A 17,642-nucleotide genomic window follows, 5' to 3' on the forward strand; every position below is an offset into this window, starting at 1 on the left:
GTACAGTATGCACAGCATTTTCTTTATTGCTCAGTTTTGGATCAAATGCCATCAAAAATAATTGACAACAAACCCAAAACCGGCAGAATTATGTGTGATTTTCTTCAGGATTTTCTCACCAACAGCTTGACTGTTGTAAGCATTTTAAGTTTAAGCTGACAAAATATCCGGGTCTGGCACATATAACGTCACTACCTCAACTTGTGAGAAGGTGTGTGTTAACAACCTCTCACCAGTAGCTCAGTCAGTAAGTCACCTACTGTGCAGATCTGAAGTTCCAGGGTTCAATTTCCCAGGTAACCGAGTCAGACTTGCTGATAATGGGGGTGTTCAGATCATAGTGAGTCTAAGTTCTCTGTTTTATTTGGATCCCATGATACTTTCTTATTTTCTTTGCTAAAGATTTTGTGCAGCTTAAACTGTGGAACACAAAATGTTGCAGATGGATTGAACATTTTACCCAGTAGTCAGGTACATATAATGACACTCTCTGATCTCAAAGTGATGCTGTAAAAATTAATTTTGTTTTTGTCGCAATTATTAAAGACTAAATTCTTTCATCACTTTAATCTCTTAAGTCTTCTGCATCTGTTCTTCTCCTCAGAAAATGGCAAATGTTGCATTTTTCACGACTTGCTTGGATTCGATCATTGCCGCTTGCGGCTATATTTTCAATTAAATTAGGTCTGAAAGATTTAGTGTTTAGTAGTAGTAGTATCTTCCTGTGGATTTATTTAACATGTGAAATCAGATCTCTAAGTCTTAGCAATGTAAAACAAATACATTTTCATATGTTGGCATAAGATACATATGGCGCTTTTCCATTACCAGTACCAGCTCAACTGCCTCGACTCGACTCTGCTTGACTCGGTTTGGCCGTGCTCCGTTTTCCACTGCAGATAGTACCCAGAGATAGTACCCCTCAATGGAGCTGGTCGTCATAGCGATGCCACACACGTCACTGCCGTGACGTCATGTTCAATGCGACACACACACCAGCGGTCCACATTACTCAGAATGTAAAGACAGATAAGCGGTATGAAAACCTTCCAGCTGTGTTTTCCTCTGCCATTGTTGCTGCAGCGGTGTGTGACGGCGGGAGCAGAGGGCTCTGTGAGTCAATAGTATGAAGCTGCAATACTGGAGGCTACAGTTTCAGGACCCCCGCAATCCTGGGACCACAGTTCTAGGACCCTAGTTCTTTTGCGATAGCGCCATCTAGTGGAGTCGTGGTGGTAATCTAGTGGAGTCTAGTGGGGCGGCTGGCCGGCCTCGGGAGCTCCTCGGGTTGGTAAAGGATTCCCTTGCCGCCACTTGCGGAGCTCCTCAACTCCGAAAACACATTTTTTTTTCGCCATCACTTTTCATAAAACTGTCAATATTCGAAATCTACATAGTTGATTTCTCACCTCAAAACTTCTTAGAAGTGGATTTAGTGATAAAATTGCATACAAAAACTGTAAAATATAAAACTTTCTGTTGCTGGCCTCTGTCAGGCGCGTGCAATGATGATGCAGTGAATAGTGACGATTCTCTCTGACCAATCCTCAGCTCGCTTGGTCGACGGAGGTGATACGAAAAAAAGTACCTGGAAGCAGGTACAGGAACAACTTTTCCTCAATGGAAAACCAAACAAAGGCAAGCCGGTAGTGGAAAAGGGTCTATACTGTAACAGAGGGCTGTCGCGGTGAAGTAATTTCCACTGCGGTAATATGTTGGGGCTCAACAAATGCGGTATTATCTTTTTCATTAAATAAGTAATTTGGTGCCATATGGCAGAGTAAAGTGCAATTTATACTTCTGCGTCAAATCGACGGCGTAGGTGACGGCGTAGGCTACGGGGCTACGCAGAGGCTTCGCCGTCGCCTGACGTGCACCTCCTTCAAAATGTAACTACACGTCGAGTCGACGCGGACCGTAAGCTCTGTGATTGGTTGGCTGGGTAGCCTCGCAATGTCTCCGAGCCGACTGGAAGTACCCCACGCTTTGAAGTAACATTTACTAGTGGCCAAAACAGTGGCTGTAACACAGTGAATCCCGAGCCCGAGCGAAATGACTCGTATTCGCTATCAGAATGTGATCTATTCGGTCGGTAACATTTGAAATTGGCTACACCAGCCGCACATTTACAATTTTACCCCCGGAAGTTAGTCTGCTCGGCCGGCAAAACTCAACACAGTGGACTCTGTAGCGCTACTGCCGATTTGGGGGTGTAATTGCAGAATGACAGACACACCTACGCACAAGTATAAATTCATGGCTACGTGTGTAGCCTATGGCGTAGGCTACACACGTAGACCCTACGCAGGAGTATAAATGGGCCTTAAGAGTGTCTGTCTGTCTGTCACCTCACTGCACAGTGAGCCGCTAACAGCAGCTTTATGGTCTGAGCAAGCTAGCTGATGCGTGCTAGTCAACAACATTGCCAAGCAAACTCCTTTTTGTAGTTTGACTGTGTCTTTTTCACACATCGCTATATCCTTCAGGGCATGTCTATCAAGTCAATTTACATACAGCAGCAACGCACGCGCACACACGTGCCGGTGCGGAGCAGAATGGCTGTCCACAACTAACCACTGCGCTCCACAGAAAGCAACATGAAAAAACAGCTGCATGCTTCCAATGAGGCTTACTGTCCACAGTTTCTCTGGACTGTCCCTCAGGATCACAGCATTTGCAAACATGCTAGCCACATTAGCCGCGCAATCTGCTAACGCCACGCTAGCTAACCTTTAAAATAAACAGTAAAACAACTGAAATCACAGCAACACTTAAAGCTTCAGAGTTTTAAGTCGGGTCACGTACAGCCCATGGTGATCCATCCTTGAACCGTTACAGAGCTCGTTATGGTTGTGGAACTTTTGAAGGACTCACTTATTAATTTAACACGCCCTGAAGTGTACAATATGATCATTGCGGTTGTTGCGGTGCTCGCCATCCTCCGTGGTAGGCTTGACCAATAGCACGGTATTTCAATTTTGCGGTTATCACGCCAGCCCTATTGTAACACTTCAATTAAAAGCCCAGTTCCAATTAAACGGGAGTAAAACAAGTGATTATTTGCTCAAATTAAAGGCAGTCCACTCAACATTGATCATTACGGTTTACCAAAGAACCAGTGGTCCAGCTCTTTCCCATTTTAGATGTGTTGTTTGTGTTTTTGCTTATTATTCTAACACTGCTTCTCGTCTTTCTGCCACTCAGTGAGCGTAACTGCGTTCTGTGACGTCATGTGCATACCCTCTATATTCCAAATAAACCTAACAAAAATAATAGTGTAGCTACGGTCACTGCGGCATGATACTGTCTCTTTTTCTTTGCCCTTTAAGCAAGATGACAATCTCCTCAAAAATTATTTATTTACCTTTATTTAACGAGACAAGTTAGTTAAGAACAATTCTTATTTACAACCATGGGGATTGGTTGTGGGAATGCAACAACACAAAAAGCTAACTTTCCAATAAAAAATAAAATATGTAGTAGTAATAACAACAAAAAGTGTAAGATAAGATTACAAAGACAATCCCCATGCCAGTACAATCAGAGACACCTACTAACCTCTGCTCTTTGCGGCTATTCTTAGCAAGCGCTATATTGTTGCCCTCCAATTCACACGCAGACTGTCTCCACCGCTATCACACAATGGGGGGGTCAATCGGGATCAGCTAACAGCTAACAGACAATTAGTCACCGTGGAGGGTTAATGACTTACGACCTGGTGGCTCGTTACTGGTTCAAACTACAAAAGGCACTTTTACTTGTGTTTTTCTAAGATGCAGCTGTATAATAAGTGTGACAGAAGCAGGGCCATTGTTGGGTTATCTGCAGTGTAATATTTTGCCTTGTAATCAGTGAATATTCCAGCACCATTGTTGATGTGACTGGCCAACTCTGACTGATGTTTGTGTTTTTTGGACTACTATTTTTAAATCATTTATTCAAGGGTTTGTACGTGCCCTGAAGTGAACACTGGCCCTCGTGGGTACTAAGAAAAAAAAAAGTTGATTTCTTTAAAAATAAACACTTTCAACAAAATATTTTAAACAAAAAGAAACCAACACAAATTGGTTTGGATTGATTTCAGTGAGATTTGAGCAGAGAAAACAAACTGTTTGATATGGCTGTTATTGGATGTTTGAAAGTAGATGAGTCATTTATTATTTCAGTTTGATGGGCATTTGTCACTTGAGGACACATTTGAAATGCAGCTGCGCAGTGAAAACAAATGAGAATTTATTTTACTTCTACTTGAGTCTTTTTTTCATAAATGAAAACACTTCACATTGTGCAACTTCCTAACTGATAAGTTTCCCATTTGAGTAACGGTCGTTTCCACCACATTGAAGGCAATTTATCATACAAGGAAACACAAAAATGTTATAAAACAGGCCAGAACATTATCTGACTGTAATGAATGTGTGCATTCATGTGGTTTTGTCTACAGTAGAGCAGAAGGGTGGACACACACACACACACACACACACACACACACACACACACAGAGAAATGGGTACAAAGGTAGTTTTTGTTCCCCGTGTCGCTGGAACTTCAGCTTTGCTTGGTCATCATGGATAAATGCCCCTCTTATTGAGCACAACGGGCACAGACAGGGCCACTCACACACACAAATATTCACGTAAGGTTGTGTAGCTACAACTTAAGCAGAATATGACCTTCAAAATAGATCTATATTACCTACTAAATTGTAAAAGGAAGCCCATACACAATTATAATATATAATATAATATATAATAAGCAATTAGGGTGTTTGTTTCCTGTATCTGTGTGTATGTGTGTGTGTCCTCGTCTTCATCATCTACGGGCAGCTGCCCGCACTGTTAGCTGCTTTGTTTTCAGTGAGAGCTTCTTAATGAGGTCAAAGGCTACTTAGGGCCATTGGACGCCAAGGAGAAACAAGAGGTACCTTCATCATGGACAGAACAGACACACACACACATGCACGCACCATCACATGAAAACACACACATACACACACTCAGGCACTCACAGCTATTCATTACATTTGACCAAGACAAGGTCCAAAAATCAGTTGCTGGAGAAAGAGGCTCTTTGTGTGTGTGTGTGTGTGTGTGTGTGTGTGTGTGTGTGTGTGTGTGTGTGTGTGTGTGAGAGAGAGAGAGAGAGAGAGTATAGGAGACAAATGAGTCCACTGATTTCTATATGGAGAGAGAGGATGGGTCTATTTGATTTACCACTTACGGTAATGAGAAAATGAGTATAACTGATCACACGTCCTTTCTTTTACAAACATAAATTACTGGGATGTTTTCCCTCCTTGTGAAGGTAAATCCAAATAGTGTCTTCACTCACATTTCAGTAGCTTTATTTGTTTACATCCAAGCTGTGACCTAATTACGGGGAACAACTAGATTAGGTTCCACTTAAAGCATTAACATGGTTCACAGAGAGTTTTGCAGTCTACATGTTGTGTTTGGGATCCTGTTAAGGGTGGCCTCCAAGAAACATCTTAATTACATCATAAAACTGGAGAAAAGAAATGAATGCATTTATTTGATTTATTAGTTGTGTCACAAAAGCTATTTAGCTGTTAAGATTTCTGGTTCATACAGAACAACAAAACACTGACAGTAACCAGACTACGGTGTATACTTGTTACAGAAATTCAGAACATTGATGATTAAAAAAGTTACGCTCGACTGTGGCTTTATTTCAAACAGTACAATCCGTTTAGGGGGTTTACACATGTGTGTGCACATTTGTTGGGTAATAAACAAATCATTATGCATCATGCATGTAAAGGTTTAGCTTTATTGGCATATGTTACAGATAACTGTGTACAGTGTCTTGGCAAGTTTAATATAAATATAGTTGAAGTTCATATTAAAATGGACACTCACAAGTTTCCTTTACCTGACCCTGTCATAATGTGAGATCTTAAACACTTAAGTATATTACATAATTGTTTTGAACAACTGTAAGAGATTGCACTAGTTAAACAATGAAATGTTATTTGATTTAATAGAATGAAAATAAGTTTAAAATGTTTTATACTCTCAACTCAAGGTTTACTTTGTAGCTTCTTATGTCACACATCTTCTTCAGCGAATGAAACCAGCTCAAGTATCATCAAATGACCTAAAGACACAAATACGTCATATATCCATTCTCTAAAACTAGGCCAAACGTCTTAAAGTATCTTCAACCAAGTCCAGTTGCCCATGATTTGAACTTTCCTTGGATTTATTTTATTTTTTTTCCAACCAAACACTTTACCATCCAATTTCCTTGATTAGTAACAACAACAAAGTGAACTTAGAACCAATATGTAGGGAAATAAATATATGTGCATTACTTCTTTAATGTATAGACAGTATGGAACCAATCACTGAATTTCATTCATCAACATTTAGATTTCTCTCTCTCCTTTAATAATACTATTGCCCCATGTGGTATAGATTCACCTTAATGTTAAATGAGATGGGGAGAGAGGAGCCTGTGTTCGATGAGGCAGACTGAGAGGAATTGTCAACACTAGTACCCTTCTCTCTCACATACATCTGAGTCACCTGAAGACAAACCCCTTTATTGAGAAGCAGGCGGCCATCTTTGATTAGATGGAGTGACTCAGCAGACAGTGAACACAAGGGGGTGTGTTTGTATTTTTTGTGTGTGTGTGTGTGTGTGTGTGTGTGTGTGTGTGTGTGTGTGTTGGCCTGTGATTTTGTGTGACAGTACAATGAATGAGCCGCGTTGTGTTCATGTGGGAATATGTGAATGTGTGTGACTGTGGCTATAACAGATAGAGAGCGTGTGTGTGGGTTGTCATACCTCGTGGTCTGGTATCTCAGAGGAAAGAGTCTTTCCCAGCACTGCTGCCGTCAGGTAGGTCCAACAACGAGCCGTATTAGCCAGGTTATAACCTCCTGGTGGGGAAGAAGGAAACAGAGACAGGTATGAAGAGGAAACTTTGTCCAAAGTTTGTCTGACCAAGGCCAACTCCCCCCAAAGTTGTCACGAGTCTGGCAAAAACTTGATTGAACTGTGTGTAACAGTTTTATTTCAATTCATCCAGTCACACAGAAGGACAAATAAACAGTCAAAATAAAGACATGAACTGAAAAAGAGAAACATAAAACAAAATGTTATGTCAGAAAAGGTACCAACTCTTTTTCAAAGAGTCAAGGATCAAGAGGGTGGACTTGAGCTAAATTAAGAGAATGACAAGAACCAAGAAAGAGAGGAGGATATAAAGTAGAGAAAGTATGTAGGACAGGGAGGGAGAGAAAGGAAGAGAGGTGGGATTGTAGTTGAGTAAAATGGCTTCATTGTGTCGTATAAGTAGTAGCTATCATCTGGCCGAGGGCTGAGGGGTCTGGAACAGAGCATGGCGTCTGTCTGTGTGTGTGATATGTGTGTGTAGATCGATGTGTGTGCGTGTAATTGTGCACAAATGAGTAAATCCCACAAGAGATGAGATTCAAAGCAAATACAAACACACTTAAAAGGACATTGTACAGTATCTACCTTTTTGAAAGTCACTTGGCAATTTTTTTATCCACTGATGCATGTATATGCTTGTATACGGGGACAGACCAACACACACACACACACACACACACACACACACACACGGGTTGGGTGATGTCTACAAAATTTCCATCGGATGATGTCTAAAATGAAATATCGGGATGGACGATGTCATCGGGCGTGCGGACGCCTGCACGCACGGGGGTGTCGAGCAGTCGTCTTATGTGCATGTGTTCTCGCACAGACTTCAGTCACTTTGAGGAAACTTATTTATAAACTTATTTAGTGGATGTGTTGCAGTGGGAATCAAAGACAAGTGTCTAATCCACTGCTCCATTGCAACCTCTCTATAATAATTATTATGTACTAAATGTGCAACATGAAATAATTGAGTCTATAACTAAATAACATAACTACTAACTTTCAAATTAGTTCAGTAGAAGTTAATAGACTATTGTTAATGAATAAGAAACAGCAGCAAAGGTCGCTACCTGTTTAAGACCTGGTGGCCTAACTGTTAAAGAAACTTATTCAGGAAACTCAGTTCACAAACCTTACAAACATAAGAACGACTTAAAAAGCAACCATTTATACAGCAAAGTATATATATAGGCTATATGAGTGATCAATCGACAACAACAAGTAAACATTAGAGATAGCCTATAACAAGCAATAATCAAAACATACCAAATTATCCGATCCTTATTGTCAACTCAGGGTTGGGAGAGTTACTCAGAAATAATACGCCTATAGCTATTACCTACTAGTTACTTAGCATAATACTCCTTAAAAAAGTAATATTAGCTACTTTACTTTACTGTCCCTACGAGTTCAAGCATCACTGGCAGCAGCGGCCGGAGTTTCTTTCTGAGTTTCACGTTGCTGTTTTGCTTTAGCTGGTGCTAATTAGCCTGAGTATAAATGTAGAATTTTTCACGGTCAAAAACGTTTTACTGGTCGCACAAAGTTGACAATGTTCTTTGCATCTTAGACTGTGACACAGTAATGGCAATAACGTTACTTATAGCTGTCGAAAATACCTCTCTGTCCCTGTACTCCAGTCTTCCTTTAGCTTTTTGGCTAACAGCTGACTTGAACAACATAAGGTCCGATGCCGCTGACCTGCAGCACAGTCGCGTATTCACGTCAGGGATGATGCGTTCAGTAGCGCAGCGTTACTTGAATTAGTAACTGTAATAATATAACTGTTTAGTAATCCGTTACATTACTCTTTACTGGGAAAAGTAATATTACAGTATTACTGCCAAACACGTTATGTACCACTGATGCGAGAGCGACTGTGGTACACACTGCGCAGGTGTGGAATTGGCAGCTGAACGCAAACGAACATCTTTGTTGATACTTGGAAAGGAAGAAAACTTTACACACGTCAGCCTGTAGATGTCCTCAAATCCTTTCCATTTCACTGGACAAGCTCCTGTATCTCCCCCCCGTCCTCTTTTAAAAAGAAATACAGATCTGCCTGATTCACATGGGTCTGATTTTCAGGTCACAGAATCCGCAACTCCGGATTAATAAGCCTACGTGCGGCTCACCTGCTGCTGTGATAACGGATCACGGGTGGAAATTTACGGAAAAACTTCTCAGTCTTTTAGGCGACTTTAAAAAACATACTGCTGATGGAAAATGGAGCAGACGGGGGGAGAGAGACAGAGAGAGGCGGGGCAAGCCGGGGTGTTTACCTGAGGTTTGGATGTGTGTGAGTGTGGGGAGAAGGGAGAAGAGAATTCCGAGGCAGGTGCAAAGCATACTTAAAAACAATAATAACAATGTTCGTGGTGATTAAACCTCCTTTTCAGGGTGGTTGCCAATAATGTGAAAGTTTGAGGGGCTTTTTGTCGGGGGGGGGGGGGGGGGGGGATTTTACAATCATGATGCCGGCTCAACGTTGTGATTACTGTCAGCCATCGCCGATGGATGTTGGCATTGTCTATTGGCCCAACCCTAACACACACACACACACACACCAAGCACACCAACACATGGCTACATAATAAAAACACACATACAGCGTACCTCCTCCCAGCAGCAGCGTAGGTAGCTGCCACCCTAAGACATACTGCAGACACTTGCCCACCCCCACTGGTGTCATGTTGAAGGAGCACATAGGGTCGCCCGCCATTGTGTCGGCACCCAGCTGCATCACCAGTGCTTCAGGGTTGAAGTGCGCTTGCACTTCCTGCATCACACTGCAAAAAACGACAGCAGTAAACATGTTAACCACTGATGATGCAGACTGGGATCATCACAAGCAAGTAGGCTATAAATAAATGTTTTAGCATAAGTAGTGTAATCATTATATACAGCATCATGCTATTAAGTTTGATCATAATCTGAGCAGCTGTGGCTTCTATTCTACAGAGCATTCTAGTGTAGAACCTGTGTTAAGTCATATCCACCAATCTGAAGAGATAGAACACTAGTCATGAGTCAGCTCCACAAATCAAAGAGACGGAACACTAGTCATCAGTCAGCTCCACCAATCAAAACAGATCGAACACTAGTCATGAGTCAGCTCCACCAACCAAAGAGATGGAACACTAGTTAGGAGTAAGCTCCACCAGTCAGAAGCAATGGAACGCTAGCCATGAGTCAGCGGCACCGATAAGAGGTGAATGAACACTAGTCATGAGTAAGCTCCACCAATTAGAAGTGACGGAACACTAGTCATTAGTAAGCACCACCAATCAGAAGAGATGGAACAGGGATAGATTTTGCACATAAAAGGTCCTAAATTACTTTGTTGTTGACTTTTCTGTCTAGAAAAGATAGACAACATTCATTTGATCCAAATCTTTCTCATCTCTAAGTAGGGAGATGATCCCATGGGGTATAGCTCTGGTTACAACATCAAATTCTTTTCGTGGATGATGGAAGTTAAATGGATCCCCTGTATGAAAATATTAATTGGAATAGAGCATGGAGTAACGCACATACATTTTTAATTACAAAAAAAGTTAAAGAAATATCATTTAAAATTCTTCACCATTGTTACCCCTGTAACGAGATTAGCTGTGGAATGATATGCAATGCTTTGTTAATGGACACTTTGGTTCAAACATACACTTATCCAATTTTGACATTTTATTTTATTTTTCTGATTCAAACTCGTCTGTACAATATATAGTCAATCTATTAATTTTGCATGGAAAATTATTTATTCATAAATCAAAATTTATGAAGAACAAACCTCTTTTCAATGTTTTTAAATTTGACTTAAAAATTATATAGTCGGTATTTCTGGATTAAAGGGTAAATCAGCATCAAATATTTAAAACATTCATCTAATTTAACTGATATTTATTGTTTGATACTCTGGCTGTGTGCTTTATTTTTGTTGTTTATATTGTTTTTTCGTTCGTTTTTTTTTACTGCTTTGTTATTTCTTCCTTATGAAAACATGAACTGTAACTATACAATTCTTGTAATAAAAAAAAAGAAAAAGAAGAAGAGATGGAACACTAGCCATCAGTCAGTTCCACCAATCAGAAAAGACAGAACAGTAGTCATTAGTCAGCTACATTATCAGAAGTGATGGAACACTAGTCATCAGTTAGCTCCACCTGTCAGAAGCAATGGAACGCTAGTCATGAGTAAGCTCCACCAATCAGAAGAGACGGAAGACTAGTCATCAGTCAGCTCCACCAATCAGAAGAGACGGAATACTAATCATTAGTCAGCTACACAAATCAGAGGTAACGGAACACTAGTCATCAGATAGCTCCACCAGTCAGAAGTAATGAAACGCTAGTAATGAGTCAGCTCCACCGATGAGAGGTGAATGAACACTAGTCATGAGTAAGCTCCACCAATCAGAAGAGACGGAACACTAGTCATCACTTGGCTCCTTTGATCAGAAGTGATGGAACAGTAGTCATAAGTCAGCTCCACCAATCAGAACAGACGGAACACTAGTCATGAGTCATTTCCACTCTTTAAAGTCCATTCTAAAAACATACTTTTATAGGAGAGCCTTTCCGGATCTTATTTGACTTTATTTTATCCCTTTTATTTTATTGTATTTTACTAATTTTATATTTATCTTAAACATGTAATTTAGTCTTTTCAATGTTTTAAACGCTTTTATCTTGTATTGTTTTTGTATTATTGTCTCGTGGGTATTATTGTCTTTACACTTGTTAAAGCACTTTGTAACTTGTTTTTGAAAAGTGCTCTACAAATATGGATTATTATTATTGTTATTATAAGTCAGCTCCACCAATCAGAACAGATGGAACACTAGTCATGAGTCAGCTCCACCAATCAGAAGTGATGGAACACTAGTCATGAGTCAGAAGCAATGGAACGCTAGTCATGAGTATGCTCCACCAATCAGAAGAGACGGAAAACAATTCACCAGTCAGCTCCACCAATCAAAAAGATGGAACACTAGTCATAAGTCAGCTCATCTAGTCAGAAGTGATGGAACACTAGTAATGAGTCAGCTCCACCAATCAGAACGGATGGAACACTAGTCATGAGTAATTTCCAAAAATCAAATAGATGGAACACTAGTCATAAGTCAGCTCCCTGATCAGAAGTGATGGAACACTAGTCATGAGTCAGCTCCACCAATCAGAAGAGACGGAACACTAATCATTAATCATCTACATCAGTCAGAAGTGACTGAAAAATAGTCATCAGTTAGCTCCCCTGATCAGAACAGATGGAACAGTAGTCATAAGTCAGCTCCACCAATAAAAGAGATGGAACACTAGTCATCAGTCTGCCCCCCTGATCAGAAGTGACGGAACATTAGTCATGAGTCAGCTCCACCAATCAAAGAGACGGAACACTAGTCATCAGTCAGCTCCACCAATCAGAACAGACGGAATACTAGTCATTAGTCAGCTCCACCAATCAGAAGAGACGGAACACTAGTCAATCAGCTACATCAGTCAGAAGTGACGGGACACTAGTCATCAGTTGGCTCCTTTGATCAGAAGTGACGGAAAACTAGTCATGAGTCAGCTCCTTTGATCAGAAGTGATGGAACACTAGTCATGAGTCAGCTCCACCAATCAAAGAGATGGAACACTAGTTAGGAGTCAGCTCCACCAAATGGAAGTGACGGAAGACTAGTCATCAGTCAGCTCCACCAATCAGAACAGACGGAACACTAGTCATTAATCATCTACATCAGTCAGAAGTGACGGAACACTAGTCATCAGTCAGCTCCCCTGATCAGAACAGACGGAACAGTATCCATAAGTCAGCTCCACCAATAAAAGAGATGGAACACTAGATAGGAGTCGGCTCCATTGATCAGAATTGATGGAACATTAGTCATGAGTCAGCTCCACCAATCAAAGAGACGGAACACTAGTCATCAGTCAGCTCCTCCAATCAGAACAGACGGAATACTAGTCATCAGTCAGCGCCACCAATCAGAACAGATGGAACACTAGTCATCAGTCATTTCCACAAATCAAATAGATGGAACACTAGTCATAAGTTAGCTCCCTGATCAGAAATGACAGAACACTAGTCATGAGTCAGCTCCACCAATCAAAACAGACGGAAAACTAGTCATCAGTCAGCTCCACCAATTAGAAGTGACGGAATACTAGTAATTAAACAACTACATCAGTCAGAAGTGACGGAACACCAGTCATCAGTTGGCTCCTTTGATCAGAAGTGACGGAACACCAGTCATCAGTTGGCTCCTTTGATCAGAAGTGACGGAACACTAGTCATCAGTTGGCTCCTTTGATCAGAAAAGACGGAACACTACTCATGAGTCAGCTCCACCAATCAAAGAGACGGAACACTAGTCATCAGTTAGCTCCCATTATTAGAACAGACGGAACAGTAGTCATACGTCATTTCCACCAATAAAAGAGATGGAACACTAGTCATAAGTTAGCTCCCTGATCACAAATGACAGAACACTAGTCATGAGTCAGCTCCACCAATCACAACAGACGGAAGACTAGTCATCAGTCAGCTCCACCAATTAGAAGTGACGGAATACTAGTAATTAATCAGCTACATCAGTCAGAAGTGACGGAACACCAGTCATCAGTTGGCTCCTTTGATCAGAAGTGACGGAACACTAGTCATCAGTTGGCTCCTTTGATCAGAATTGACGGAACACTAGTCATGAGTGAGCTCCACCAATCAAAGAGACGGAACACTAGTCATGAGTCAGCTCCACCAATTGGAAGTGACGGAAGACTAGTCATCAGTCAGCTCCACCAATCAGAACAGACAGAACACTAGTCATTAATCATCTACATCAGTCAGAAGTGACGGAACACTAGTCATCAGTTAGCTCCCCTGATCAGAACAGACGGAACAGTAGTCATTAATCATCTCCATCAGTCAGAAGTGACGGAACACTAGTCATCAGTTAGCTCCCCTGATCAGAACAGACGGAACAGTAGTCATGAGTCAGCTCCACCAATCAAAGAGACGGAACACTAGTCATGAGTCAGCTCCACCAATCAAAGAGACGGAACACTAGTCATCAGTTAGCTTCCCTGATTAGAACAGACGGAACAGTAGTCATACGTCATTTCCACCAATAAAAGAGATGGAACACTAGTCATAAGTTAGCTCCCTGATCAGAAATGACAGAACACTAGTCATGAGTCAGCTCCACCAATCACAACAGACGGAAGACTAGTCATCAGTCAGCTCCACCAATTAGAAGTGACGGAATACTAGTAATTAATCAGCTACATCAGTCAGAAGTGACGGAACACCAGTCATCAGTTGGCTCCTTTGATCAGAAGTGACGGAACACTAGTCATCAGTTGGCTCCTTTGATCAGAATTGACGGAACACTAGTCATGAGTGAGCTCCACCAATCAAAGAGACGGAACACTAGTCATGAGTCAGCTCCACCAATTAGAAGTGACGGAAGACAAGTCATCAGTCAGCTCCACCAATCAGAACAGACGGAACACTAGTCATTAATCATCTACATCAGTCAGAAGTGACGGAAGACTAGTCATCAGTCAGCTCCACCAATTAGAACAGACGGAACACTAGTCATTAATCATCTACATCAGTCAGAAGTGACGGAACACTAGTCATCAGTTAGCTCCCCTGATCAGAACAGACGGAACAGTAGTCATGAGTCAGCTCCACCAATAAAAGAGACGGAACACTAGTCATCAGTTAGCTCCCCTGATCAGAACAGACGGAACAGTAGTCATACGTCAGCTCCACCAATCAAAACAGATCGAACACTAGTCAATCAGCTACATCAGTCAGAAGTGACGGAACACTAGTCATCAGATGGCTCCTTTGATCAGAAGTGACGGAACACTAGTCATGAGTCAGCTCCTTTGATCAGAATTGACGAAACACTAGTCATGAGTGAGCTCCACCAATCAAAGAGACGGAACACTAGTCATGAGTCAGCTCCACCAATTAGAAGTGACGGAAGACAAGTCATCAGTCAGCTCCACCAATCAGAACAGACGGAACACTAGTCATTAATCATCTACATCAGTCAGAAGTGACGGAAGACTAGTCATCAGTCAGCTCCACCAATTAGAACAGACGGAACACTAGTCATTAATCATCTACATCAGTCAGAAGTGACGGAACACTAGTCATCAGTTAGCTCCCCTGATCAGAACAGACGGAACAGTAGTCATGAGTCAGCTCCACCAATAAAAGAGACGGAACACTAGTCATCAGTTAGCTCCCCTGATCAGAACAGACGGAACAGTAGTCATACGTCAGCTCCACCAATCAAAACAGATCGAACACTAGTCAATCAGCTACATCAGTCAGAAGTGACGGAACACTAGTCATCAGTTGGCTCCTTTGATCAGAAGTGACGGAACACTAGTCATGAGTCAGCTCCTTTGATCAGAAGTGACGGAACACTAGTCATGAGTCAGCTCCACCAATCAAAGAGAGGGAATACTAGTCATCAGTTAGCTCCCCTGATGAGAACAGACAGAACAGAATCCATAAGTCAGCTCCACCAATCACAGAGATGGAACACTAGTTAGGAGTCGGCTCCTTGGATCAGAATTGACGGAACACTAGTCATGAGTCAGCTCCACCAATCAAAGAGAAGGAACACTAGTCATCAGTTAGCTCCCCTGATCAGAACAGACGGAACAGTAGTCATACGTCAGCTCCACCAATCAAAACAGATCAAACACTAGTCATCAGTAATTTCCACCAATCAAAGAGATGGAACACTACTCATCAGTTAGCTCCCCCGATCAGAAGTGATGGAACACTAGTCATGAGTCAGCTCCACCAACCAAAGAGATGGAACACTAGTTAGGAGTCGGCTCCTTTGATCAGAAGTGACGGAACACTAGTCATGAGTCAGCTCCAAAAATCATTCGGCTCCTTTGATCAGAACTGACGGAACACTAGTCATGAGTCAGCTCCACTAATTAGAAGTGACGGAACACTAGTAATCAGTCAGCTCCACCAATCAGAACAGACAGAATACTAATCATTAATCAGCTCCACCAATCAGAACAGATCAGACACTAGTCATCAGTCATTTCCACCAATAAAAGAGATGGAACACTAGTCATCAGTCAGCCCCCCAGATCAGAAGTGACGGAACAATACTCATTAGTCAGCTCCACCAATCAGGACAGAAGGAACATTTGTCATCAGTCAGCTCCACCAATCAGAAAAGACGGAATACTAGTCATTAATCAGCTACATCAGTCAGAAAAGACGGAACACTAGTCATTAATCAGCTACATCAGTCAGAAGTGACGGAACACTAGTCATGAGTCAGCTCCACCAATCAAAGAGACGGAACACTAGTCATCAGTTAGCTCCCCTGATCAGAACAGACGGAACACTAGTCATAAGTCAGCTCCAACAATCAGAACAGATGGAACACTAGTCGTCAGTCATTTCCACCAATCAAAGAGATGGAACACTAGTCAGCTCCGCCGATCAGAAGTGATGGAACACTAGTCATGATTCAGCTCCACCAATAAAAGAGATGGAACACTAGTTAGGAGTCGTCTCCTTTGATCAGAAGTGACGGAAGACTAGTCATCAGTCAGCTCCACCAATCAGAACAGACGGAACACTAGTCATTAATCATCTACATCAGTCAGAAGTGACGGGACACTAGTCATCAGTCAGCCCCCCTGATCAGAAGTGACGGAACATTAGTCATGAGTCAGCTCCACCAATCAAAGAGACGGAACACTAGTCATCAGTCAGCTCCACCAATCAGAACAGACGGAATACTAGTCATCAGTCAGCTCCACCAATCAGAACAGACGAAACACTAGTCAATCAGCTAAATCAGTCAGAAGTGACGGGACACTAGTCATGAGTCAGCTCCTTTGATCAGAAGTGACGGAACACTAGTCATGAGTCAGCTCCACTAATTAGAAGTGACGGAACACTAGTCATCAGTCAGCTCCACCAATCAGAACAGACGGAATACTAGTCATTAATCAGCTCCACCAATAAAAGAGATGGAACACTAGTCATCAGTCAGCTCCACCAATCAGAACAGACGGAACACTAGTCAATCAGCTACATCAGTCAGAAGTGACGGAACACTAGTCATCAGTTGGCTCCTTTGATCAGAAGTGACGGAACACTAGTCATGAGTAAGCTCCACCAATCAAAGAGAGGGAATACTAGTCATCAGTTAGCTCCCCTAATGAGAACAGACAGAACAGTATCCATAAGTCAGCTCCACCAATCACAGAGATGGAACACTAGTTAGGAGTCGGCTCCTTTGATAAGAATTGACGGAACACTAGTCGTGCGTCAGCTCCACCAATCAGAACAGATGGAAAACTAGTCATGAGAAATTTCCACAAATCAAATAGATGGAACACTAGTCATCAGTTAGCTCACTGATCAGAAGTGACGGAACACTAGTCATTAGTCAGCTCCACCAATCAAAGAGACGGAACACTAGTCATCAGTTAGCTCCCCTGATCAGAACAGACGGAACAGTAGTAATACGTCAGCTCCACCAATCAAAACAGATCGAACACTAGTCATCAGTCATTTCCACCAATCAAAGAGATGGAACACTACTCATCAGTTAGCTCCCCCGATCAGAAGTGATGGAACACTAGTCATGAGTCAGCTCCACCAATCAAAGAGACGGAACACTAGTCATCAGTTAGCTCCCCTGATCA

At 41.8% G+C, this 17,642-nt stretch overlaps 1 protein-coding gene across 2 annotated transcripts in view; it reads right to left on the reverse strand.

Annotated features, from left to right (window-relative positions):
• The window catches only part of hdac8 (histone deacetylase 8), a 73,496-nt gene that overhangs the window by 19,988 nt on the left and 35,866 nt on the right, over positions 1-17,642 (reverse strand). The window contains exons 8-10 of one of the 2 annotated variants that reach the window (XM_038731856.1): positions 9,547-9,719; positions 6,811-6,905; positions 5,701-6,117 (exon numbers count right to left, since the gene is read on the reverse strand). In XM_038731856.1, coding sequence (XP_038587784.1) covers positions 6,109-6,117; positions 6,811-6,905; positions 9,547-9,719 — 277 coding nt within the window. In that variant the 3' untranslated portion in view covers positions 5,701-6,108. Of the gene's footprint in view, positions 1-5,700; positions 6,118-6,810; positions 6,906-9,546; positions 9,720-17,642 lie in introns of those variants that run through there. The other variant, XM_038731855.1, reaches the window with a different exon arrangement.

Source organism: Micropterus salmoides, unplaced genomic scaffold, assembly GCF_014851395.1.
Source record: "Micropterus salmoides isolate LMB-PRFRI ecotype aquatic unplaced genomic scaffold, ASM1485139v1 Ms_hic_scaffold_2, whole genome shotgun sequence".
Taxonomy (NCBI): domain Eukaryota; kingdom Metazoa; phylum Chordata; class Actinopteri; order Centrarchiformes; family Centrarchidae; genus Micropterus; species Micropterus salmoides.